Source organism: Chironomus tepperi, unplaced genomic scaffold (assembly GCF_022539635.2).
Source record: "Chironomus tepperi strain 1889 unplaced genomic scaffold, CSIRO-AGI_Ctep_v1 contig_13, whole genome shotgun sequence".
NCBI lineage: Eukaryota > Metazoa > Arthropoda > Insecta > Diptera > Chironomidae > Chironomus > Chironomus tepperi.
In genome coordinates this window covers 278339-304272 of record NW_027226135.1, presented here as the reverse complement: position 1 = coordinate 304272, position 25934 = coordinate 278339, and the positions used below count along the sequence as shown (strand labels likewise).

General features: G+C 33.2%; 2 protein-coding genes across 2 annotated transcripts; one reads left to right on the top strand and one right to left on the bottom strand.

Moving 5' to 3' along the window:
* Window positions 1-14040: 14040 nt before the first annotated feature.
* On the bottom strand, window positions 14041-21502 carry LOC139091450 (uncharacterized). Its single transcript, XM_070641538.1, has 3 exons — window positions 21100-21502; window positions 19279-19386; window positions 14041-17237 (listed from the first exon to the last, which is right to left on the bottom strand). Exons 1-3 carry the CDS (start codon window positions 21235-21237, stop codon window positions 16950-16952), a joined length of 534 nt encoding a protein of 177 aa, XP_070497639.1. The 5' UTR covers window positions 21238-21502; the 3' UTR covers window positions 14041-16949.
* A 1353-nt stretch (window positions 21503-22855) lies between these two features.
* LOC139091395 (transcription factor grauzone-like) lies at window positions 22856-25799 on the top strand. The gene is made up of 4 exons (XM_070641468.1): window positions 22856-23074; window positions 23562-24296; window positions 24831-25360; window positions 25641-25799. Exons 1-4 carry the CDS (start codon window positions 22949-22951, stop codon window positions 25726-25728), a joined length of 1479 nt encoding a protein of 492 aa, XP_070497569.1. The 5' UTR covers window positions 22856-22948; the 3' UTR covers window positions 25729-25799.
* Window positions 25800-25934: the final 135 nt, after the last annotated feature.

Genomic DNA, 25934 nt, shown 5'->3' with positions numbered 1-25934 from the left:
CTCTAGCCTATCTCTAACTCCACCAAACCTCCTCCTTAGTAGCTCTAAATACACAACAACCCAACCCACAGAAGCCTCTATTCCAACAAAGACAATCACCCTGCCTCATTCATATCCAACCTCATACCTGCTTTTAAAAAATTCATTCATTATACACAAAGATTATCATTTCAAAAGCCATAATGCTGCATATGTTAACCGTATGTATGTTATCATGACAGTCTGAATGTCCCTTAAGGCTGCGAATAATCATAAACCTGCATATTATTTCAATTTTTTTTTTTGAGTTTATTGTCTTCACAACAATAGTCACGTACACAATTTTGGATGTTGTAAAAAATAAAAAAATGTAAAGTTACTGTAGATGTGAATGACTTGGAGTGGATGTTTCGTGTGTTGGCTGGAAAGGAGTGGAGCTTTAATGATGTGGATTGTAGGTTAGGAGGATTTATGGAAAGCACAAGGGGTGGAAATGGTTCATTAACTGGTCCCAGGATGGCCTGTCTTTGGTGGACAGCCTTTTATTTAGTTGGGGCATATATTGGTGCTAAGAAACGGCCGAAACCACACACGGAATAGAGTTCATGACATTTAAAGGCATTTTTGTGGCAATCTAGAGTGTGGCGCATACAGGCTAGGCATCGTTGGGTGAGAGGATACCCGGAAAGCACATGACTTAGAAATGACTCAAAATCTGGCCAATGGATGGCCTTTCTTTGGAATATACTCTGATTTCATCAAATTTGACCTTGGGTAAAGCTCACATTGGCCTAGGACCGGATTTTGTAGACATTTCAGCTCCATGTGCCTTCCGGGGTTGAGTAGATTCAGGAATTAATGACTAAATTTCATTTGTTGCCTGATATACATTATTAATTGTAATCCATAACATCCTAAACCAAGTCCTCCGAGTCTCGATCTCCAGATTTGTCTACAATTGTGAGCTTTGTTCTTTGCAGCATCGGTCTTTGTGTCAGTCCCGTTTTTGCTGCCAATCCTAGTCTTGATGTAAATTCTGGTTTTGGTGTTGGATCCAGTCCTATTGTTTTTCCCAGTTATGGTTTCGGTCCCTGTCGTGGTGTCGGTTCCAGTTTTGGTGTCGTTCGTAGTCTTGATGTCAATCCTAGTTTTATTGTCCCAGTCTAAGTGTTGGTCATAGTCTTGGTGTCAATTCTGATCTTAATGTCGACCCGAGTCTTGGTGTCGATCCTTGTCGTGGTATCTGTCCCGATCTTGATATCAGTCCCAATTTTGGCGTCAATCCCGGTCTTGAGAATTCCACAAACCCCAACCCCAAAAAATCATTGCACATCTAAATATATTCCATTAAATACTTCACGTCCCTCCATCCCACTCAATTTAATTCCTCAAAATAAAAAAAAATCAAATATCACTCAATATTTTGTGTCCAATAATACTCAAAAATCATTCTCACGAGACCAGACGGGGGAGCAATAAAAAAATATTTTGAAATCGAATTTCCTTTCATCCTCAATTTTTAATGTTTGCAGTCATTCGTAAAGTAATTCCATTCTCAAGTTTCAATTTCCACTCGACACACAAGCAAGAAGCCTGAAAGTATTTGCGTATTTTTAATAGAGTTCCTCAAGTGTCATTTTTAGTTGTCCATGTGCCTTATGATTGTGTGAGTTATGTGCTGTGCAGCACAAACAGCTGTGACTTAAAAGCTTTCTTTTTTCCGCGCATTTGTTTTGGTTTTCCATCCAAATCGTCAGTAATCATTATTACAGTCAATTCTCCTCATGTGCTGTAGATGTGTGCATGTGTTGGTGACTGTACGGTTGGAACCATTTGTGAGCGACTCTCTCATTTTTTTATTCCTGTTTTTATTATTTTGAGGCGACATTCTCGTCACGTATTTTTTCCGCTACTACAGTTTGCTTATCTGAAAAATCTTTGTTGGATATACGATTTTTAAGGATAAGACTGGGGCAAATATAAAGTTCAAAATTAATAGATTTTTTTGGATAAAAGCTTTGAATTTTTCGGTTTTAATATTGAGGAAAATATCATTTAATATGATCTAAACAGGCAAAGATGCTAAGGAATATTAAGGATTATTAAGGAATGGATTTGGAATGTTTTGGTACAATTTACATGCTTTTGGGTTAAAAGACAGGTTCAAAATACCAAAAGTCATCCATAAATTCAGAACCAGGTCAGCGCCAACCCAAAGTCTGACTAATAAGCAGAGACTAAAATTATTTTTAAAAATCATGAGCAAAAAAAATCATTTATTTTCGTGAGTAAAAAAATCACTGATTTTTTTGCTCATACGTAAATATTTACGTAGAAAAAAATCACGTAACGAAAAATATTTACGTAGCAAAAAATCATGACGTCACAATTTTTCGTAAAAATAATTTTTCTGCGGCAATATTTTACTTATGATCGTTCGTGTCAATGATAGTGAATTTAACTAATCAAATATTACTTGACATGTGTTTTTAACATAATTAATGTAAATGTTTACTCTTAAATTCAGTTACTTTAATTAAATTATGTAAAAAAATTCATCTTGACTAATTAAATTCAGTATAGTCATATTCAGTACTTTTTTGTCGGATTAGCCAAATCAAATCCATTGAAAAGTTACTAAATACTTGTAACAAAATTTGATGACTTTAATTAATGTAGACGAATTTTTTTAACATAATTTAATTAAAGTAACTGAATTTAAGAGTAAACATTAACATTAATTATGTTAAAAACACATGTCAAGTAATATTTGATTAGTTAAATTCACTATCATTGACACGAACGATCATAAGTAAAATATTGCCGCAGAAAAAATTATTTTTACGAAAAATTGTGACGTCATGATTTTTTGCTACGTAAATATTTTTCGTTACGTGATTTTTTTCTACGTAAATATTTACGTATGAGCAAAAAAATCAGTGATTTTTTTACTCACGAAAATAAATGATTTTTTTTGCTCATGATTTTTAAAAATAATTTTAGTCTCTGCTAATAAGTCCGTTTACACCTAATTTTGCAGTCCGATTCTCAGAATTCCCTCCAACTCTGAAATCTTCACAAATATCAATAAATAATCCACCAAAATATGTCCATATTGGACAGTCTGCATCAACAAACACTTAAATGCTTTAAATATCAAATCAACCAAAATTAATAATCGATACGACATTTAGGAAATTTGAATTTTTAAGTGGCTAAAATACTAAAATACCTTACTCATGGTTGGATTTAGTAGGAAATTGAGTTAGAGAATATGGCGGTGAAATGGCACCAATGGCCTAAATAGTAGAACGTTGGCCTTACGTGCCAAAGGTCCTGGGTTCAATCTCAGGCCATGTCTAATTTTCGAAGCTCTTTTTCCATTTCACCGTTCTAGTTATGAAGCTCGGTTCGTGTGTTGGGTGAAGTTTTGAGGTCTTTGGCACACAATGTGTCTCCACTGCTAGGTATACAAGGATTGAATTGTATGTATTGAAGGCCCTACTCGTGACAGTATTCCATTAGGAATCAGAAATTGGTAAACGGTAGCCTGAGATTAAACTGGTTTCAGGCAACATCTGAGCGAAGTCATGGATCACAACTGATCTGTACGGCCAGCGAAATAAGTAAGTGAGAAGACCCTATCCGAAAAGCACACAGACTTAAAAATAGCTAAACATTCAGTCCAAATCCAGCATGACTCTGGCATCAGGTCAATTTCGATCAAATCCGACATCATGCCAGAATCAAGTCAGTCTATAGCTAGATTTTCGGCCATTTCTACGACATATGCCCAACAATCCAACATAAACGGATGTTTGCTTATAAGAAATGTCCCAGAAATTATCCTCGGATATCCAAATCGCTGCATAATTTCTCCATATTAATTCCATTTTTCCACGAACCCAAAAATTCATATTTTTTGTGTCCATTTTTTTTTCAAAGAATTTTTATTGACGTGACATTATATGTGGTGATGTAAATTAGCCAAAAAAACAAAGTTTATTTGATGTATTATAAAGAAGGAAAAACTGTTTCGTCAAAAAGGGGCAATTTACACGCGTCAATTAAGGAACAAAAAGAAAAGAACTTGTTAGCGTTTAAAAAATGTTATTTTTTGTAATTTATTTTCTAATGACATGAGAGAAGTATGGACAATTGAGAAACCGAGAAGGACATTCTGAGGGTGACTAGGGGAGTGTAGTTGAAGTAGACATAAGCAGAACGCCACCGAGGAACGCCACCGAGGTTGCACTTATTTAGCACTAGAGAAATGCTCACTATGCAGTTTCTATTTGTGCTAAGTCATGGAGCTACCTATTTCCTAGGTGGCCTTCTGACTATGTCTACTACATAGTCAAGGGGGTGGACAAGGGGTTGAGTAGCTAGGGTAAAAGTCAAAACCAACTGTTAATTGAGAATAATTCCTCAATTTTGTCCAAAAATGCTTCAAATTTTGACAATTTTTACTAAAAAATTCATAAAATTTATACAGTTTTCAACAAATTTTTAGGGCTTACTTGTCTTAAGTCACAGCAAACCCAGATGTACCATGTCATCTGTCATCAATTTGGCATTATCTTAGTGTCCCTTAGCTGTGTCCTTCAATTGTCACATATCACGTCAAAGAAGTCATGATTCAAGTGCCCATAATTCTCATAAACAGACTCATTTAGAAGGACGTTCAGGTTGTAGTTGGACTTCATTGGTGTTTGGACGGTATAGGAGTCCAAAAAGCACTTGTGACCGACTCTGGAGTTTGATTGGGGTCCATTTTAGTCCAATTAAAGTTCTTTTAGTCGATTTAGAGTCGAGTTAAATCCATTTCGAGTCCAGTTGAGTCCGATTAATGTCCATTTAGTCCGACTAGTGTCAATTTGGTCCGACTAGGGTCAATTTGGTCCAACAAGGGTCAATTTGGTCCGATTAGAGTCCGTTTTATCAGATTAGAGTCCATTTAGTCCCATTTGAATCTACTTAGTCCATTTCAAGCCCAGATGAGTTCTGTTAAGTCCGATTAGAGTTCAATTTGAGTCTAGTGAAGTCAGGTTGAAGTCTAGTCGAGTCTGAACCCCAAAATCCAGCCAATTCTACTCATGTCATATCCTAAAATGCTACAATCACCTCCAAACACTCCATAACCCCAACAATACCACCCCCATCCACCCCCTCACCTCCATCTCAATACCCAACTAAGTTCAGTCAACAATAATTATAATTTATTAAACATTCTCCATTATCCACAACAACTCAAAAAAGCAAAAGAGACACAAACAATATGCCAATATCAAAAAAAGTTACTTTATCGAATGACTTTTTATTGAATATATAGACAGAACATAAAGAAAGGAAGGAGAAAAAAAAAATCAATTTTAACGCTTTGCATTAATGCTTATAGAACATTCTGTGTTTGTATAGCTATACATATCCATCATGACATTATTAGTAATAGAAAAATAGAAAAAAAAGAAGGAAAAAATTTGCTAATCGATAAAAAGAATGGAAAGGATGACACAAGACCCGAGAAGGACATGACTGGCTGGTTGAGTCTTAATTCGGTAGTAGGCTGGATAGAATCTGACTTAGTGCTGGATTCGATTTATATCTGGCAAAATAAGGAACACTAAATGGACTATAATCGGAAATAAGTATTATCGGGACTCAAGTATTGCCTGGACTTCAATTAAGTCCGATTCCAAAATAGAGTCATGTCACATGAGTCTGCCAATGAGTATTAGGAGCTGGTCTGGCAATTTGGGAGTTGCTTGATTGATTCATTAATTAGTCTGAAAAGGATATGGAATAGAATTGTCTAAAAATCTGGTTCCTGATCGACTTGAGACCGACCTGAAGTCGGATTTCATCAATTCAGCTCTGGAACCAGCGTCAAGTCTGTTTTGGACTAGATTCTTGGTAATTTCTGTACTGTGTGCTTTCTGGAATGCCTATGCTGGCAAACAATCTCCTCATAAGTCAGTGAAGAGCCAAATTTAGTCAAGTCCGGTCTCAATCAAGCCGAACGTCAGCCTGGATTTGGATTCAACACCTCATATACTCTGTATCCCTTCCAGGACATTCCAAACTGAAGCTTTAAGACAAAATATCATAAAATTTCAATAATACTTATTAGTCCTGGCACTATAGCGTAGGACAGTAATGAAGGAATGCCAGTTGGTGCCAAAACTAAGAGTTTGTAAAAGCTTTGTGCTCTGACCAGCAAAATAGTCAGATTGAAGGTATTTTGTATCAACCTAGTCCAAGTCGCAGCATAAGTAAGCAAGTATTAGACCTGTGTAGACCGGATCTATCATCCACACACTCTATCAGATATCCTTCAATATTCAAGTACAATATATTCACATACTTACCCCCTTTTTTATTTCACAACAAATAATGATAATGACAATATGAATGAATAAAAAAAAGAAGTACAAAAACTTGCCATCAGCACGCGAATATTAAATTGTATCATCAGAACTCATCAGAGAGAATGTAACAGCCCCAGCACGAAACACTTTTGAGTTTAGTCAATTCTATGGTGACAGGGGGAAAGTAGGAAGGGGAGAAAGAGAGGAACTGGGGTGTGGAGAAGGTGAAAGGGTAAGGAGGGGTAGATGGGGTATCGAATGTCAAAATTTAGAGCTTTTTTGATGTTTTTGTGTGGAAAATTCAAGAAAAATGAAAAATTTTCTCAAAAAACTGAATTTAAGAGCAATGTGGTTGGTGTGTGGGGTACAGTAGGGTATAATATGGGTACAGTGGGGTAGGCTGTAGGGTATTAATAACAAAATTGATGGATCTTTTGGAATTTTTGCTGTAAAATTCAAGAAAAATGAAGAAACTTTAAAAAACCGTGATTTGGTATAGTGGGGTAGTGTAGGGGTTGAGGTAGGGTATGGTATAGGGTGCAGTGGGTTAGGATGTGGAGTATTGAATCCAAAAATTTAGAGTTTTTTTAACATTTTTGTACCAAAAACCCTTAAAAGTGACAAAATGAAGAGTTTATCTAAAAAGGGGGTAAAGGGGGTATTAAGGGTATAATGTCAGCTCCAATATCTTCGTATCCACTCTTTTAACACTCCCCTACTATGCCAAAAGTAATAATTTAATTAATTACAGCTTTTTTTGTTTTGTATAATTATTCATTTTTTATTGAAAAAAAAACTTTTTTTTTTTACATTTCACATTTTTTTTTGTTTTGTTCTTTTTTTCATTTCTTTTTTTGTTGATATTGCTGCAGTTTTTTACACATTAATGAATTGAAAATTTTATTTTTTTCCATTTATGATATTTATACAGTAAATAGTTTTTTTTTTGTTCTTGTTGACTTTTTTTCTCAAAAATTTTAATTTAAATTTAGTAATAAGTGCAATGGAATAACAACACATCAGGAATGGATTTTGCGTAGATTTTTTAATGATTTTTTTAAATTAATATTTTGACTCTTTTTGATCTCATGAGTGTATATAAAAGAGACGGAAAAGGGAGTCAAAATTAAACAAATTTTAAAATATTTTCAAATTTAAAAATTTGATTTTTTTTCGAAAATTCAATTTTTTTGAAATTTAAAAATTTAAAATTTAATTAAAATTTTTAAAATTCAAACTTTTCACTATGGGGCAAAATGAAAAAAAAGGGACATTCACTTTGTTTTTTTGGACTTTTTCGAATTACATCTAGTGGGTATTATTTTCTTGTAGTACATATAGCAATAGACTTGCATGTCAAATTTCAGGTCATTTGGTGCTGTTTGGTCGATTCTGGAGCAGTTTAAAGTTGAAAAGTAGTGAAAAAACTGATTTTTTCACATCCTGTTTGACTCGGGAAATCCCATATTTAATTAAAAGATATTGAAAAACGGTTTTCGGTTCCTAATTGTACTATATAAGAGCTTTAATTTTATATCCTGGAAAGTTTATATGTACTGGGTTTTAGTGGCAGGGCTTTAGAAAATGTATGAAAATACCAGGAAAAAAAGCTTCAGGCGTCCGGAACTAACATTTTTAGGTCGATTTCCCCCATACGGAGCTATACCAGCTTAAAGTACTTACTTTCTGGTTTTCAAAACCGTTAAAACCTTTACAATAAGTACTGGGGAGCAAAAGTTATTGCATTTTAAGTTTTGGACGAATTTTTTCTCAAAACTAATATTTCTGAGATAAATTTGGAAAATATCATTTAGAAAAAGTTTTTTTATGTGTTTGTATGCAGTTAGTCATTTTAGAACGATTTGTGAAGAAATTTTTCAAAAAAGTTCAAAATTCGCCGAGTTAGAGGTTCATATGCTATTTGACGACTTGGCCCTTTTTTTCATTACTCAAACTGCTATAACCTTTACATGACTAAATGTTTTTTAGTTCTGTTTTCTGTTTTTTATAGCTTATTGTAATACCTTTCCAACAATATATAATACTTAATAGTTGGAAGTAGTCTTGGTCATGAAAACGGACCCTGATTGTGACTGACCCTTTACAAAGAAATTTTCAAAAAAGTCATTTCAAAAACTAAGACTTAGAAATTAAATAATATAATGTTTTTGTATTTTTCATGTCAAAATATGATAGTTTTAAATCTCAAAACACAAAAAATCTCAATTTGTAAACTTTCGACAACTTCAGGGGCCTTCTTAGGTAATACTCAGGTAGTCTCTCAATTCTCAGATATGAAACATTTTTATTGACTTTTTTTGATTCATATTGAATATTTACAGTTATTTTGTGCAAAATATATCAATTTTAAAAAGTGTGGGTCGAAAAAAAGTGATTTTTGACTATTTTGTTAAAAACAGGCTTCGGTAGGCCACATTTAAGGCACTGCAGTAGCCACTATGATTAAGTTCTATACATGTTTTATACATATTTATAAAGGTATTAGTAGTATCTAGTAATAACAGAAAACAGAATGCAAAAATATTGGTTCTAAAAAAAGTTATAGTCATTTGAGTGGCCAAAAAAGGGTCAAGGAGGGCAACCAGCATAGGCAAAAACACAAAAATTCAAAAATTTACATTTATTTTGACAAAAAATGCAAAAAATTTGAATTATTACGACATTAAAATTGTTTTTACTCAAAAAACTTCAAGATTTTCATTAAATTTTTGAATTTTTGTGTTTTTGCCTATGCTGGTTGCCCTCCTTGACCCTTTTTTGGCCACTCAAATGACTATAACTTTTTTTAGAACCAATATTTTTGCATTCTGTTTTCTGTTATTACTAGATACTACTAATACCTTTATAAATATGTATAAAACATGTATAGAACTTAATCATAGTGGCTACTGCAGTGCCTTAAATGTGGCCTACCGAAGCCTGTTTTTAACAAAATAGTCAAAAATCACTTTTTTTCGACCCACACTTTTTAAAATTGATATATTTTGCACAAAATAACTGTAAATATTCAATATGAATCAAAAAAAGTCAATAAAAATGTTTCATATCTGAGAATTGAGAGACTACCTGAGTATTACCTAAGAAGGCCCCTGAAGTTGTCGAAAGTTTACAAATTGAGATTTTTTGTGTTTTGAGATTTAAAACTATCATATTTTGACATGAAAAATACAAAAACATTATATTATTTAATTTCTAAGTCTTAGTTTTTGAAATGACTTTTTTGAAAATTTCTTTGTAAAGGGTCAGTCACAATCAGGGTCCGTTTTCATGACCAAGACTACTTCCAACTATTAAGTATTATATATTGTTGGAAAGGTATTACAATAAGCTATAAGAAACAGAAAACAGAACTAAAAAACATTTAGTCATGTAAAGGTTATAGCAGTTTGAGTAATGAAAAAAGGGCCAAGTCGTCAAATAGCATATGAACCTCTAACTCGGCGAATTTTGAACTTTTTTGAAAAATTTCTTCACAAATCGTTCTAAAATGACTAACTGCATACAAACACATAAAAAAACTTTTTCTAAATGATATTTTCCAAATTTATCTCAGAAATATTAGTTTTGAGAAAAAAATTCGTCCAAAACTTAAAATGCAATAACTTTTGCTCCCCAGTACTTATTGTAAAGGTTTTAACGGTTTTGAAAACCAGAAAGTAAGTACTTTAAGCTGGTATAGCTCCGTATGGGGGAATCGACCTAAAAATGTTAGTTCCGGACGCCTGAAGCTTTTTTCCTGGTATTTTCATACATTTTCTAAAGCCCTGCCACTAAAACCCAGTACATATAAACTTTCCAGGATATAAAATTAAAGCTCTTATATAGTACAATTAGGAACCGAAAACCGTTTTTCAATATCTTTTAATTAAATATGGGATTTCCCGAGTCAAACAGGATGTGAAAAAATCAGTTTTTTCACTACTTTTCAACTTTAAACTGCTCCAGAATCGACCAAACAGCACCAAATGACCTGAAATTTGACATGCAAGTCTATTGCTATATGTACTACAAGAAAATAATACCCACTAGATATAATTCGAAAAAGTCCAAAAAACAAAGTGAATGTCCCTTTTTTTTTCATTTTGCCCCATAGTGCTTTTTTAAGTTTTAATTTTGGATAAAAATAAAAATTTATTAAGAATTTATAATTTTTTGAAATTTTATTAAATTTAAAAATTATAAAATATTTATTGATTTTTAAAATTTTAATTAAATTAAAAAATTTAAACCTTTTTTTAAAAATTTTTGTAAATTAAATTTTGATTAAAATTTCAAAATATTAAAATTCGATTAGAATTTTAAAATTTTATTTTTTAATTATTTTAAATAAAATTTTAAAATTTAAATCAATTTTCAAAAATTTAAAATTAAAAATTTATTAAATCTTATTTTAGAATTTTTATATTAACATGAAATTTCTTTTCTCATTAAGTAATTTTTGCATAAAATTTTCAATATGAACGTTTTAAGCCTTTTTTTTCAGTTTTTAAATTTAACATTTTTTTAAGTTCTCAATTTTTAAAAATTTCAAATTGTTCAAATTTAGACTTTTTTTATGGCGGAATTTTTCAAATTTGAACAATTTTGCAAAATCTTAAATTTAAGTTTTTTTCAAACTTTTTATTCGGGCAACAGGTCGATGTTAAAGACGGATTTGAGGAACTGGCAGTTCCAATTTTCAATTTTTGACCTTTTTTGTTTCCCAAAATTATTCAATTTTCAATAAAAAGCAGCTCAGCGTTAAAACAAAATTTCTTTAAAATTTTTCAATTCTAACTAATTTTTTTGCTTTTTTTTCTCAGTTAAGTGCAAATAATTTTTTAATTTCTTTTTGTCTTAAATTCAACAAAAATCACACATTTTTTTTCAACTACGTTCTTTAAGGGAACTCAACCATGCTCAATTTTGTCATTAATCTTTTTTGCAATATTTTTTTTAAGAAAAGCTCTTAAATTTTGTAAATATTTTCATAATTTTAAAATTTTCAACAATTTTCATACTTTGCAATTTTTAAAAAATTCAAAAAATTTAAAAAGTTTTCAGTAAAAAATGTCTGAATTCTTCTAAAAAAATTAAAATTTTTAAATTGATGAATAATATTAAATCAATAATAAAAATTAATTTTAAAATTTTCCAATTTTTTGAATTTTCAAAAATTTTAGATTTTTTTGAATATTTCAAAATTGTTGAACATTTTCAAAATCTTTGTATTTTTTAAATTTTCGAAATTTTCAAAATTTTTTAAAATTTTAAAATTTTCAATTTTTTTTAAATTGTTAAAAATAAAGTGAATTCAAAATTTTAAAATGTTAAAATTTAATAAAATTAAAAAAAATGATAAATTAGAAATTTTAAAACATTTTAAAATTTAAATTTAAATTTCAATATTTACAATAAATTTATCCCAACTCTAAAATTATCTAGGTTAATTAAAAATGCTAATTAAAATTGATGCAAAACAAATAAAAAAAATCCTTTAAAGTTCCCTTAACTTGAAGCCCTTTCAATCTTTTTCACATAAAATAATTCAAAAAGGTTTCATTTTAATTTTTTTTTTCTATTTTTTATCTCAATAAACCTCACATTTAAGGCATCAAATATTCACAAAAGCTTCATTAGTTTTCTATTTTTTTACTTCTTCTTTTTTTTGTATATAAAGTGATGGTCAGTTTGTTCCATATTTTCAGTTTTTTTTACTTCTTTGTATCTATTTTCTTCAGTTTTTTTATATTTTTTGTATAATAAGAGTTTTTTTTTTTTCTTTTTTTAATATCAAAGGTCGATGAGTTTCTTTCGTACATAAAATACACACTTACTTGATTTATTTTATTTTTATTTTTAATTTGTGATGATTGTTTGGATTTTGGTGATGATTAAGGATGAGCTTTTGTGAGAATATTTTAAGATTATGTTAGAAAAATTATGACAAATATTTTTAAAAAAGTCAAAAAAATCAAAATTTTAAGCTCTCAAAGCATAAGCCAGCATTAGTGCTTGATTAAATGATTTTAAATCATTGAAGCTAGCTTGAGAAACTTATTTAGAGTTGACAGGACCTTAGACGCTTTTCTTGCAATTTTTATGGTCTAAACACCCAAAGTCCTGCTAACTCTGAACTTATTCAGTCATAGTTAACTGCTTTAAAAAGCTGAAAGACTTTGGGAAGCCAATTATAGCAACCAATCATGTCTTTTTCGACAATTTGTCAATTTTTTTCTTGATAAACCAGATCTGGTCGCTAAAGTAGTCGCTACAGAGTGCCTAGTCCAAATTAACAGATAAGTTAACCTGCGTGTCCTAGATAGACATTTCATGACAAGATGTACAAACAGAGCTTGAAAAGTCAACTTTTGTGTCTATCAAGACAACTCTGTCCAAAATTGTCAATTCTATAGCAAGACATAGGGATTCTAGAATTCTCGTTCCTGTCAAATTTCGGGAATCGGGAACGGTAGTTCCCGTTTTTGGGCAAGACACTGTAATCTCAATATTTTTCACTTGAGATAGTATCCTAATTATGATAAAACATACAAAAAAATAATTCTCACAAAAACTTTCTTAAAAAACCATAATTTTTTGGGCTGTGATAAAGCAGCAGCAGTAGCTCTCTTTTAATAAAATGTTTGTTAAATAATATTTAGTTTGTGGTTAAGCACAAAAATAAGCATTGGTTAGAAGAAATTAGACAGTTTTTAGTTTGGTATGAGTCTTAAATATTTTTTCTTGAATCTTCTTTTGTTTTGGCTAGACTCTATATAAGATTTGAGTCTGCATCAGGCTTTGCTTCTTTTTAAGCCAATATACAAGACACACAGGTTGAAAATGATCAAAAATCTGATCCAAGACAAACATAACTCTGGTGTTAAACTTGATTTGATAAAATACAGCCTCAGACCAGAGTGAAGACGGCTTGAATTCGGAGTCTTCACTGTGAGAAGTATGGAACATCTTTGCTTTTGACCTAACATTGCCTATTATTCTAATTTTCCAATTTAAATCGAAATGTCATTTGGAAATTCTGACATGTAATGGGTCATCTAAGAGATTATCATTTGAAATACAATTTGTATCGTCTTTATGCCAATGAAGATAAATTAACTTTCTTATCTCAGCTACTCAAGCTAGACAGTGGTCTAATTTGATTCAAAATGACAAAATTCAGTTCCAATTCTTAAAAATTCTACTTAAAAAGCTCAATTTTGTCGAAAACTGCATGATTGGAGTCTTGATCTCAGAAAACTTCCAAGACCGACAGACGAAATCTGCAGGCTTGATGCCTATAAGAGGAACTATAAGGCGCAGCCGACAGCTGCAGTTGCGAATTTAAAATGCATGAAACACAGAAACCCTACAGTTCTTGGTTGAACCCCTGAATAGCTCTTAAAAACTACTCCAAATTCTAGTCCAAACTAGAAAAGAGCTTACGAATCAATTTCCAATATTTATCCATCAGCATATAAACAAATACACTCCTCAAAAAAGCTAGAAGATATTATTTTTCATACAAAAACAAAAACAAACAAAGGAGAAAGAAAGGAACAAATAGATGAGAACAAAAACATGGCAATGCGAAGGTCATCGAAGGTCAAATTCCAATTTATTTTGGATATTTGGTCACCAAACTGTCTGTGCTCTATTATTTTTGTGCTTAAAAAGTATAAATAGGCAATCGTAAAAATTCTCAATTTTTGTGTCTATTTTTTGATAAATTTTTTTCTTTCTTTACAGTCAACAATTTTTATACACAGCGGTGATAATTTTTTTTTTGTTTCCATTCTTATTGAACAGTTCATGCTAGACAGCTATTTAACAGATTTATGATTTATTTATATGAATTAGGAACAAATAGCAAATATCGAAATATTTCTGTTTTTTCTGTATTTTTTAGGACTATTTTTTGATTGTCCAGAACTGAGGTTTGCATTAATACACATTGTATTTTTTGGGGTTGTGGGGATGTCAATCGATGGAAATTGGATTGTATGGAATATTGGGGGCATTCTTGGTTTTAATGGACTAAATTTCGAGTTAGATGATCAATATTGGGTAGATTGTACTGAATCCAGGGATGTGCTCAATCCTAGGACCAATTTTGGAATCAATTTCATGATTCAGCACATTTTGGAGCCAAGAAGTCGATTTGAATTGTGCATGAAGTCGAATTGCCGACAAGCCGACTAGCCGACTTGAGTCGACTTCGAGACTCTAAAAATGCTAAATCTTGAAATTGATTCCAAAATTGATGATCGAATTGATCACATCCCTGGATTCCCAAGGTTTGATCCTTTTATCCAAGATTCAGTACATTACAGAGCTCGAAGTCGATATGGTTGAACTCTACTCGAGTCGACTTCGAGATCTTGTACATTATAACCGAGCTTGACTCCCAATACTACATACAATTCAAACACCCAAGATTGATAACCCTAGTTTGGGCTTTTTTTCTTTTTGTGAAGTAAAATTTGATGAAAAATTTTATATTTTTTTCTTTGATTTTTGGACAATTTTTTTGATGAATTTGAGATGAGTTTTGGATTTATTTTTGGGATATTTGTCGATGTTTTTGTCTTGTTCAGTCTTATCCTAATAGTATAAGTCGATTGATCTCTAACTTGATTGTGGGGATGATTATGAGGATTTGTAAGGCTTACAACTGGTCATTTTCAGACCTAAGTATAGCAATAAGTCGATAAATTGACTCAAAATCCAGGACAAGACCTGCGTGACTTAACACCTAACCCATCCTTTTTGATTATTCTCCTTAGTCTACCTTATTAGTTACAAATTCCCTAACAAGATCCAACAGTCTCCATCCACCACCAACTCAACTCCACCTTCATCTTCCCATCCTTCATGACGCCATGCAATAAAAGAATATATATGATTGATTAGCAATTAAAGGTAGACTTAAAAAGGGTGTTGGTCTTTTTTGTAAACTTAATTTATGTTTATTGCTGCCTTGTGAGTAATAAAAAAAGCAGCTAGAATAATTCCATTTTCCATGCTCTTGTGAGGTCATTGATGGGAAAAATATGAAGGAAAATAAAGGTTGGTTGAATTGCTGCTTATAGAAAGGATGTAGTTTGAGATGTTTATGGATTGGAGTGATAGGTGGGAATGACTTGTCAGTTTAGATTGGTTTTTGACTAATTTTTGATAGGTTTGGAGCTTCATTTGATGATTTTGGACAATTTTTGGCCGTTTTTGAAGGAACTTTTGACAATTTTTGATCCTTTTTTGATCAGTTTTGCAACTTTAATTCTCCGGAACGTACACGACATTGATATTTTCAAACATCGGGCTTCCAGAAAGCTTGACTTGGGCCATATGCTAGATTCTATGAAATCCGACCTTGTATCAGAGTCAAGTCGGTCAAAAGCCAAATTATCGACCATTTCTAAGCCGTGTGACTTCTGTAATTGGTTGATTTGGTTAAATTTCACCAAATTTAGGCATAAACTCCCTAATTCAGTCCCCTACCCAACCAGCCACTCATCAAATTCCCCAAAAATAAGTCCAAACCTTAACTCACCCTTAACAGGCTAAGACACCACTTTTAGGTACCATAGAAGTCCTTCTGTACCCTAAAATCACACTCTATGCCTGTCAGGATCCATAAATCATCAATTCTTCCATTGTTCCTTACAAGCATTCTCATATGTATGAATTTTATTCTGTAAATATAATTAAATCTATCGATGTGTGTGTGGAAATGCTATATGAGTTTAAATTTACATATTTAGGATCGAATAGCTAAGCGACAACGATACTGTTGTGATTTTTTTTTTTAGAATATGTTTCCATTTTCTGACGAACATTTTCAAGAGATTCTTAACATTTAAGTCACTTGTAGCTGCAATTTGATAATTTTTTTTTAACATTTTTTTGTGACTTTTTTCTACTTTTTTTTTGTATCACTTTGGTTTGATTTTTAGGTTCACATCATTTTGGCTTGGTCATGGCTGTTGAGATTTTTTGGGGGACGTGGATGTTCAAAATTGTGAATTTTTGGTGGTTTTGGGTCCATTTTGGGTCCATTTTGGTGAATTTTAGGTCAATTTTGGGTCAATTTTGGGTCGATTTTGGGTCGATTTTGGGTCAATTTTGGGCCAATTTAGGGTCAATTTGGGGTCAATTTTTAATTAATTAAGGGTCAATTTTGGGTCAATTTTAGGTCAATTTGGGGTCAATTTTGGGTCAATTTTCAGTCAATTTTGAGTCAATTTTTGTCAATTTTAGGTTTAATTTTGGGTCAATTTTGGGTCAATTTGAGGTCAATTTTGAGTCAATTTTCAGTCAATTTTGAGTCAATTTTTGTCAATTTTGGGTTTAATTTTGGGTCAATTTTGGGTCAATTTTGGGTCAATTTTTGGGCAATTTTGGGGCAATTTTGAGTCAATTTTGGGTCAGTTTTGGGTCAATTTTGAGTCAATTTTGGGTCAATTTGTCAAAAATCCACAATTTTGTCACATCCAGCCCCCCAAAAACATCCACAAAGAATTTCACAAAAATTTATCTTCAGCACTCATCCTCATCGTACTCAATATCCGTGTAATTCCTCCGACCGCCATGTGACCGATGCTACTTATCCACAACATGATGATGTTCATCAGCATTTGCCGTACCATATGATGCAAATGCCTTCTCAGATGCTTCCATTTTTTCACGTTCACGTATTTCATGCTTAACTTTCTCATACAATGAATATATACATGCGATTGAGTATAAGCGAAAGATGACATCAGCAATTATCATAAGCATTGTATGTGATGTACCAAAATAGTAGCTAAATATTGGACCACAAATGGCAATGCCGCATGTCATTGTACCGTGCATTTTGAGGTAGTAAAGCATTGTTTTGTACTTTCTCTGGATTTTGTGTCCAAATTGCCATGCCCAGCAATGATCAATGACATTTGCATGATTATGGAAATAAAAGTTTATCGACAGCATTTACAGCATGAAGGAATGAATGAAGAAAAGAATAATATAAAAAAATTAGTTGTTGTTGTTGTGAATCCTCAAAATTAAAGTTGGATGGAATTTTTGTGAGCTTTAAAAAGTCTGACTTTTTTGTTGGAACTTGTTTGTCGTATCAGTTTTAATGGGAAGAGCTGTTTTTTGTTAATGGATCAAGTTTAGGTTTTATTTGATTTTTATTTTCACGCTTGAAGAATTTTTTGTGTGTTTTTTGTTCATTAAAGTTTTGGAGATTAGGTTGGATATGGGATGGATGTTAACAGCTTTAATGACACAATTGTGTGAGATTGACGTAAAATTTAACCTACAAAAGACTATTCAACAGCTTTATTAACGTCTTATGATTTACAGTGGGTCAATAGGAACTAACCATAGTCATCATCAATGTGAAATTGTCAATATTTTATCGTTTTAAATGACTCATATACTAACTATACTCTAACTTGAAATTCTAGTCAAGAATTAAAAACCAGCGTCGGCACGTCAATATTTGAAAGTGTAGCTACCTGAACCCGAACTACAAGAAACTCCAGCAAAGGCACTCATCTGGACTTTTGGAGCTAGTACTCTTAAATTTTGGCAAATTATGGTTTTTGAGCCCCGAAGAGCATAAGCAGCTTAATTAAACAAAAGCAACATAAAGGCGTGACTGTACCAAGTTGTCGGATTAGGTTAATTGATTTGTGCAACTCTGGAGAAACCAAATTTGATAATTCTCATGAATCGGGTTAGAATTTTAAAATAATTACAGATTTTTGCACAATTTAGTTTAAATTTGTTCAAATTTTGGTCCTTGTTTCGAAATGTTGTCAATATCTGACTCATTTTAAGACAATCTTTGAAAGCACTGTACAGAATCCCTTAATTATGCACACTTATTCATGGCCCTTTATCATTTTTGGCAACTTTAATCAATTTAATATATCAAATGATGTGAAACGTGATTAAAAGCGATATCAAGGAAAAGTTGACAGACATTTTTGGAGTCTTATTGAACCAAAAGGCACTAAGATGTGTAAAAGTCCGAATAGAAGTCCTGACAATGACAACTTGACACTAGCTTTAAGTCGAACTTGACTAAATATGGATTTCCTTCATTTTGGATTCAGACCTGCAGTGTTGAGCAGGCTGTCCAAGGACAAACGCTACAATTTCCGGACTTATTCACTACTTTTCGCTTTTAGATGTCCAATGTAATCCACAATTGTATAAATTCGGTTTTTATATTATTTATTTTGTGGTAATCCTTACTAATTTTCTAATTTGTTTATGTGTATGTATCAAAATTCAACAGAACTTAATGAATTGCGTATCCAAAACTACATAATCCTTAAGAAACAGCCCGTCAACAATAATCACATAACTAGCCTAGCCTAACAATAACTTAACATGCAATTCCTGTTCTTAACCTTCAAACTAAACAACAACAATCCACTTTTACATGTCACTGTCACTTCCTTTCTTTTGTTATGTTTTTCGGTATATTCCTGTACACAGAAGTGCTCCTTATTAACTTTCCTTTGTCATTAATATCCACGTGTTTTATTATTATTTATTAATCCACAGTAAAATGCACAAACAGTTCCTTCATTAATCACACAATTCACAGTTATTAGGTCACAATTGGATTGGGGCTGAATTAAGTCCAATTGAATGGCAGTAGGAGCTGTTCTGGGCAGGAACTACCACTTTATTAACGCCCTACAATTCACAGTGATTTTAGGGATCTTTTATTGCTGGATTGTGGCTTATTGCTGGTGCTTTGCACCCCAACATGACTTGTCGATGGATGAGGACTGCTATTAAGCTTCGACCGATCCATCACACTAATATCCACCAATATTTGACGGACTTCCACCCAAAAAACTCAATTTTTAAAGCTCACAAAAATTGAAAATTCGACTTTTTTTTGGTCAATTTATGTACTCACATCGTTAACACCTACGACGAGTAATAATGAACCAACGATATAATAAATCATGAAATTTATGAATGCAGCAAGTCCAAGTGCTTTGACTTCATCCATAGCAGTCATTACCTGAGCAAAATTTGATGAAATTTAGGTAAAAATTGTTGAAATTTAAGTCAAAAAATTTGATAGAAATTTGCAATAAATTTAGTCAAAAAAATGAGTTTAAGCAAAGCATCTAATTAAGCTTGGCACTTTCTGAATGAATTTATAAAGCTTGATGATGTTAAGGCTTCAGATCTTTTTGTATATCCAAAATTTATTTATTCAAATTTTTATTATGTATCATTATAATTATAATGATGTAGGTGGTGTTTTTGGGGAGCCTTATTTGGTGAATGCATTTAATTTAGGATATTTGGAAGTTATGTCCAATTACGGAGGATGAGATTGTTGAATGATGGGAATCTTGACTAATATTGAGATGGCTGATTTGAGATTTTTGGATGGAAATTGGGAATATTTAGCAATATACCTTTTAATGAATCCCGAGCAGCAAAATTAGACGAACTGCATATTTTGCTCCAAAAATTAGACAAAATTAGCAGTTTTGAGGCTGTTGGGGCAGCTTGGAGTCTAACCGTTAATACGGTGGACATATAAATGCTTTAGCAAATATACTGAGATATTCAGAAACGCCATTAATTAAGTTGAACGTTGAATTACTGTTCAATGGCCAGTTACTATCCTAGCAATAATTCGGAACATTTTTCGAAAGAATTTGTTAGAAAAACAGTATAAAAATGGTCGATATCTGCTTCTAGGGGTCATTATTTTGCTTTTAACAGCAGATTAAGCTGTGAGTAGTACTCAGAAGCATGTTCTTTCAGAAGCTCATCTAAGATTCTCATGAAAGTGCTCTTTGTCTGTTGGAAATTGCCATTGACATCAGATTTTGGCCTGTTATCCTCAAAAAATTGAAAACGTCAATAAAATTTGCAATTGAACAAGTTTGAAAAATTGAATAAAATCGTGAAACTTGCAGTCTACTTTGAGGGTCATTCACTTATTATGTTCAGATTTTAAGGGTGTCAAATTAAATTTCTGAAACGCACACCAATCATAGTTAGCAGGTATTTGATGGTCTGGACTCCAAAAATTCAAAAGAGCGCCTCCACTGGTATTTGAATTGAAGGCTTAGCACACTTCTATATTAGAGTCCTACCAAATCTAAACTGAAGCATCCTGTTCTATGAAACATTTCTGTATCATATGATTTATCTCTGGATTAACTAATAAATTGTGAAACTATCGTAAAAATCGCAGAATTCGTGATTTTTCATATAAAAATCATCGTAAAAAACGAAAATTCCTCGTTACGATAGTGTCTAATCCTGGACTATATCCTAGCCATTTTTTAGGAATTTTGGTACTTTTCTAGAATTTAGTTAGGCTCCCATAGGAGGCTATGGACACCAAAAATAAATATTTTTGTGTATCTTAATGAGCTTAAACAGTCCAATGACATTCCATATCAACCATATTCCAAAATCTGACTCGCCACCATTCAACAATTTCATCATCTTTAGTTCACAACGTCAATAAACTCCCAAAAAATATACAACAACAACTCATTGACACACTGTAGCTTTTTCCAAGCTTTTTTCACAATTTCTCGTCAATTTTTCACCATTTTCTAGCATTTTTGTTCATTTTCAAGTCATGACTTGAAACTATTCCTCAAAATTCTTCATAAATTCCATTTTTTTTGCTATCAAATTTTCCACAATTTTTCTTAACTACGCAAAAAAGAAGGAACTAAAAAAAATTATTTCCACCAACTTTTTTCACATCCATGTGCTGATAAATGCTAAATAATCCAATAATATATGCAACATTTGTAGCTGCACAATAACCAGCTATAAGTCTTGCGCCCGATTCCAATTCCAAACAATATAAAAACTTCTTCATTTTCCACATTTCCTTCCTTTTTTTTCACATCCAATAAAGTAAAAAAAAAATTTTTTTCCTATCAATTTTTTTATGTCTTCATATTCGGTTCCAACACACTTCAATTTGGTCCTTAATAATCAGTCACAATAATCTTGTCCATTTTTTTTGGATGGGATTTAATAAAAATGAGGAAAAATTAATGAAAAAATGAAAAATTAATTTTCCTTTCTTTTTTTTATGTCCACTACACGACACGATGATAGCAATTGTGATCCTGAACTGACAACATTGAGACTCTCCAGCGTACTAAACTTGATGGCAGCTGTTGAATGAGGTACAAAAAAGAAAGTAAAAGCGAAAATATTCCTTACTGTGTGCTGTGTGCTGTGTGCGTGTGTGTTTGTGTGTTTTGAGTGCGCAGGCAATAACATCTGTGAGAGAGAGACGAAAATGGGGAGAGAGAATGGATGTTACATCGAACATGTGCAAATGTGTGTCAGGAATGAAATTTACTTTTGATTCCCCTATTTTTTGTGTAATATTTTTTTTGGGGGAGCTTTTTCGTGCATTTAGAGAGCTTTCTACATTCAGTAAAATGTTGGCTGTGGATGATAATGAATTTTGGGAATTTTGAGGAATTCTAGGAAAAATGCTGGAATTTTTGAATGATGAACATTGAATTATGATTCAAACTGAGCTTCAAGCTCCAATATTTGGCATCAAATGGATTGAGAACAGTCACCTACCCACTTTATCTACAGCATTCAATCCTCTAAAATTGATAAATTCTCAAATTTTTGACTCGATGTTGCTTAAATAACTTCACTGTTACATTCACGCCTTCTCAACCTACTTGCATTCTTCAATTGTCTTCCTAATCAGTTATGATTCACGACATTCCTGAGATGGCTGAAGATTGGATGATTGAATACGGCTCTGTCCTACTTACACTCTACTAACAACGTCCTTTCATGACCCAAGCAAAGCACAGAACATGCTATCAAAAAACATGCTCGAAACTCGAACAAGACTTGACAAGAAAACCGAACATGACCTGACTAAAGGTCCAAATAAGGCTCGACTAGAGACTTGAGAGAAGCAAGGAGCATATTCTCAAGAGCAGCAAGAGCAGAGTAATCTGAAAAATCGTTCGAAAGCATGTTCAACTAATATAATAAAGTAAAACAAGCTCTGTGCTTGCTATGGTCAGTTAGGCTAGCTTGACTCTAGCTTGAGAGATGTTTTAGTGAATTCCGACCTCTGGACAGTCTCAAGCTGGTTGATAAATGAGGCTATGCCTAACCAAACTATGCTAATACCGCAAAATATGGCCCAAGGAATTTAAAAGTTTCAGTAATGAACACTTGTCTGGGACTAATTCAAAGAGTAGAAGGAGGCTGGATTGGAGTCTGTTCTCCTGTTTATGCAGCTTCCCAATCATGTCCTCCCAACTATGAAAGGTTCAAAGTTCAAATATCCATCCTTTTTCGTAAAAAATTGTTCTATATGCTAGTTCATTTTGAGGTAAAATGTAGAATCTGTACAATAGTCTAAAATTTCCAAATTTCCCATAACGGCCAAAAAATATTCAAATATTTAAAAATATTTCCCTCTCAATTCAAAGTTTCCCAACTTCCATCCCCTCGTCATTGTTTACAAATAAATTCTCAAAAATTCAACTATTTTATCTCAATTTGAATTTTAACAAGAAACAAATCAAAAATCTTTCAATGAAAAAATGACAGCAAATTGCATATTGTGCATAACTTCCTTTCCCGAGGATAAATTAATCAACATTGAGGAGCAGCTGGTCTATTCGACGTCTGGTTCCGAAGCTATTCAAAGTCATTTTACATTTTATGAGGTGAGAATGAATTTTTTGGGGAGGTAAATTTGGATTTGCTGGGTTGAATGTTGGGTAAGGGTGGGGAGATGCGGGTGAGGTTGGGGATTGAGGGGTAGTATGGGTGGTTTTAGGGTGGATAGGAGGGGATTGGGGTAGATTGACATAAGAAGTGAAGCTAGAGTTTGTCTAAAACTGCAGGTCAGCAGATAAAATATGCAGATTTGTTGCCGAGTAGTTGAATTAAGGCAGTAGGGCATTAAGGCAGTCAGTGAGCCTGATTCTAGGGGGAACTTAGGGTACTGGGGTCAATTTACATAAGAGGTGAATTTTGGATTCGTCTAAAATTGCAGGAACTTAGCCAGAACTGCAGGAACTTAGCCTTGGACGACCTTTAAGGTACAGCCGGCATCTGAACGTCTGCGTACCTAAAATCCAGCAAATGCCGGCTCCTCAGCTCATGCCTAAACCCTTGTAGTATCTAATCCATTTACATCCATATTTTTAGAAAATCATCGACACCAAAGACTCATCATCTCAACAATCAGCATGTGAATCCTGTTGGTCGAAGCTCAAGAATTTCCACGAATTTTACACATCCGTGTCCATAAACTACGGAGTCCTCGAGGAAGTCACAGAAGATGAGAAGGTCCTCATGAACTGGGAGGACTTGATTGAAGAAAGTCACGAAGATGCTGTCGATTATGAATTTTCGGAAGTTGAGGCACTTGAGGAATGCATATTGGAAGAGGAAGTTGACGTTAAAGATCCAGACATCCTCAAAAATCCAGCAATAGTCAAAGCCGAGCCGCTCCCGCCACAAAAAGTCATTCCAAAAGTCCTCAACATAACTCCAACAAATCTCAAATCAATGTACAAAACTTCACACTTTAAAGTCCGTCCAACACCTGTAAAAATTGATCCTGAAGATGATCTGAAAATTAAGCAAATAGCCAACATGTTTTGTGACATTTGTTCGCATCCGCTGACTAGCTTCTCACATGCTCGGTCACATTATCGTAATGAGCATAACACAATTGGATATTTAATATGCTGTGATAAGAAATTTAAGCAACGGAATCGACTTGTTGATCATATGAATACACATTTTAATGTGTCATATCCGTGTCATATTTGTGGAAAGACATTTGATGCAAAATCATATTTGACGAGGCATATGGCTTATCATGATGATCTTAAGCTGTTTGAATGTGATCATTGTGGTAAGAAATTCTCTAAAAAGGTTAGTTTGTGATGGATAAATTAGGTTTAGGGATAATTATAGTGAAATCTGGCTGAGATCCGAATTAGACACGACAGAGAGCCGAACAAGACCCGAAGAAGAACCGAACAAGACCCGAACAATACCCGAAGAACGCTCGACTTAAAACTCGATCAAGGCTCGACTTGAGACTCGATCGAAACTCGATTTGAGACTCGATCAAGGCTCGACCAGAAACCCGATCAAGGCTCGACTTGAAACTCGATCGAAGCTCGATTTGAGACTCGATCAAGGCTCGACCAGAAACCCGAACATTGCTCGACTTGAGACTCGATCAAAGCTCGATTTGACACTCGATCAAGGTTCGACTTGAGACTCGAACAAGGCTCGACTTGAGACCCGAACAAGGCTCGACTTGGGACTCGATCGAAGCTCGACTTGAGACCCGAACAAGAACCGAGCAGAAACCAGAATAGAAACCCGAACAAGAATCCCGACCAGAGACCCAAATGACACATTTTATTACCACAAATTAATCAAATCTTCAACTTCCAGTTCCTAGTCCGCAACCACATCCTAAGTACCCACCGTTATGAGAACATCACACCAACCTATGAATGCTTAGTTGATGGCTGTTCAAAAGTATTCGTTAACGAAGCAAGACTGAAGCATCACATGAAGTACACGCACTCAAAGACCGACCAAGAAATGTGTGAAATTTGTTCAAAAACATTCAAGACAAAAGCAGCCGTTGAGGAGCACATGAGGATCCACTACCGACGTCCTGAAGATCGTTACAAATGTGACATTTGTGGACATTACATCGCTGACTTAAAGTCATTCAAACGGCATGTTAAGAATCATGAGACTGAAGGTATGGACAACACATGTCATTATTGTGGTAAAAAGTCACCAAATTTGAATGCCTTAAAGAAGCACATCAGCTTCGTCCATGAAAAAGTGAAAAGTTATCAGTGTAAGTACTGTGATAAGTCATTCAAGAGGCCGAGGACATTGATTGATCATGAGGCAGCTGTTCATACACTACAGGAGCTGTACAAGTGCTCGTTCTGTCCGAAAACATTGTAAGTAGATTGGGAATGTTCAGTTCATTGATATTCAGGCATGAATCAGTTGATTGATCCAAAATCCAGGTCCATACTGACGTGATTCTGCTTAAATCCAGCATCAAGTCAATATGACGTCAGCGTACCATAACAAATACAGAGAACGGTACCTAAAAGCGGTTTCTACGGCTGTTAGGGCTAATACCGGATTTTGGATCAATTAACCGACTTGTGCTACTCAAGCTACTTCCTAAATTGACTTAAATGCTTAACAATTCCTCAAACTATTTCTTTACAGTCGAAATCAGTCAAACATGTTGGCACATAGGAAGAAGAATCATCCAGATCAGTATCAAAAGCCAGCTTATATGAGGGATGTCGTTTGAGTTTTGGGTATGGGAATGGAACCTTGACTTGCTGGAATTATAATAAAGTTGATTAATTTATAAGCATTAAATTTGAATTTATTTGTGTTTTTTTGATAGATTTTGTTACAATTTAACAATTTTACAATATTAAGAGACCTAGTCAGAGACTGAACCGTTAAAGGACCTTCTCTTGACACATCACAACTGTCTTAATCTGAAAAATC

Bases quoted from the DNA above. Each gene is read 5' to 3' on its own strand.
- LOC139091450 (XM_070641538.1), bottom strand. From the start codon at position 21,237: ATGTGGAAAATGAAGAAGTTTTTATATTGTTTGGAATTGGAATCGGGC. The intron at 19,387-21,099 runs GTTGGTGGAAAT...AATTTTGCTCAG, and splicing joins AGCACATGGATGTGAAAAAA to GTAATGACTGCTATGGATGA. The intron at 17,238-19,278 runs GTGAGTACATAA...CACAAAATCCAG, and splicing joins TCGTCGTAGGTGTTAACGAT to AGAAAGTACAAAACAATGCT.
- LOC139091395 (XM_070641468.1), top strand. From the start codon at position 22,949: ATGACAGCAAATTGCATATTGTGCATAACTTCCTTTCCCGAGGATAAA. The intron at 23,075-23,561 runs GTGAGAATGAAT...CCATATTTTTAG, and splicing joins GTCATTTTACATTTTATGAG to AAAATCATCGACACCAAAGA. The intron at 24,297-24,830 runs GTTAGTTTGTGA...TTCAACTTCCAG, and splicing joins GTAAGAAATTCTCTAAAAAG to TTCCTAGTCCGCAACCACAT.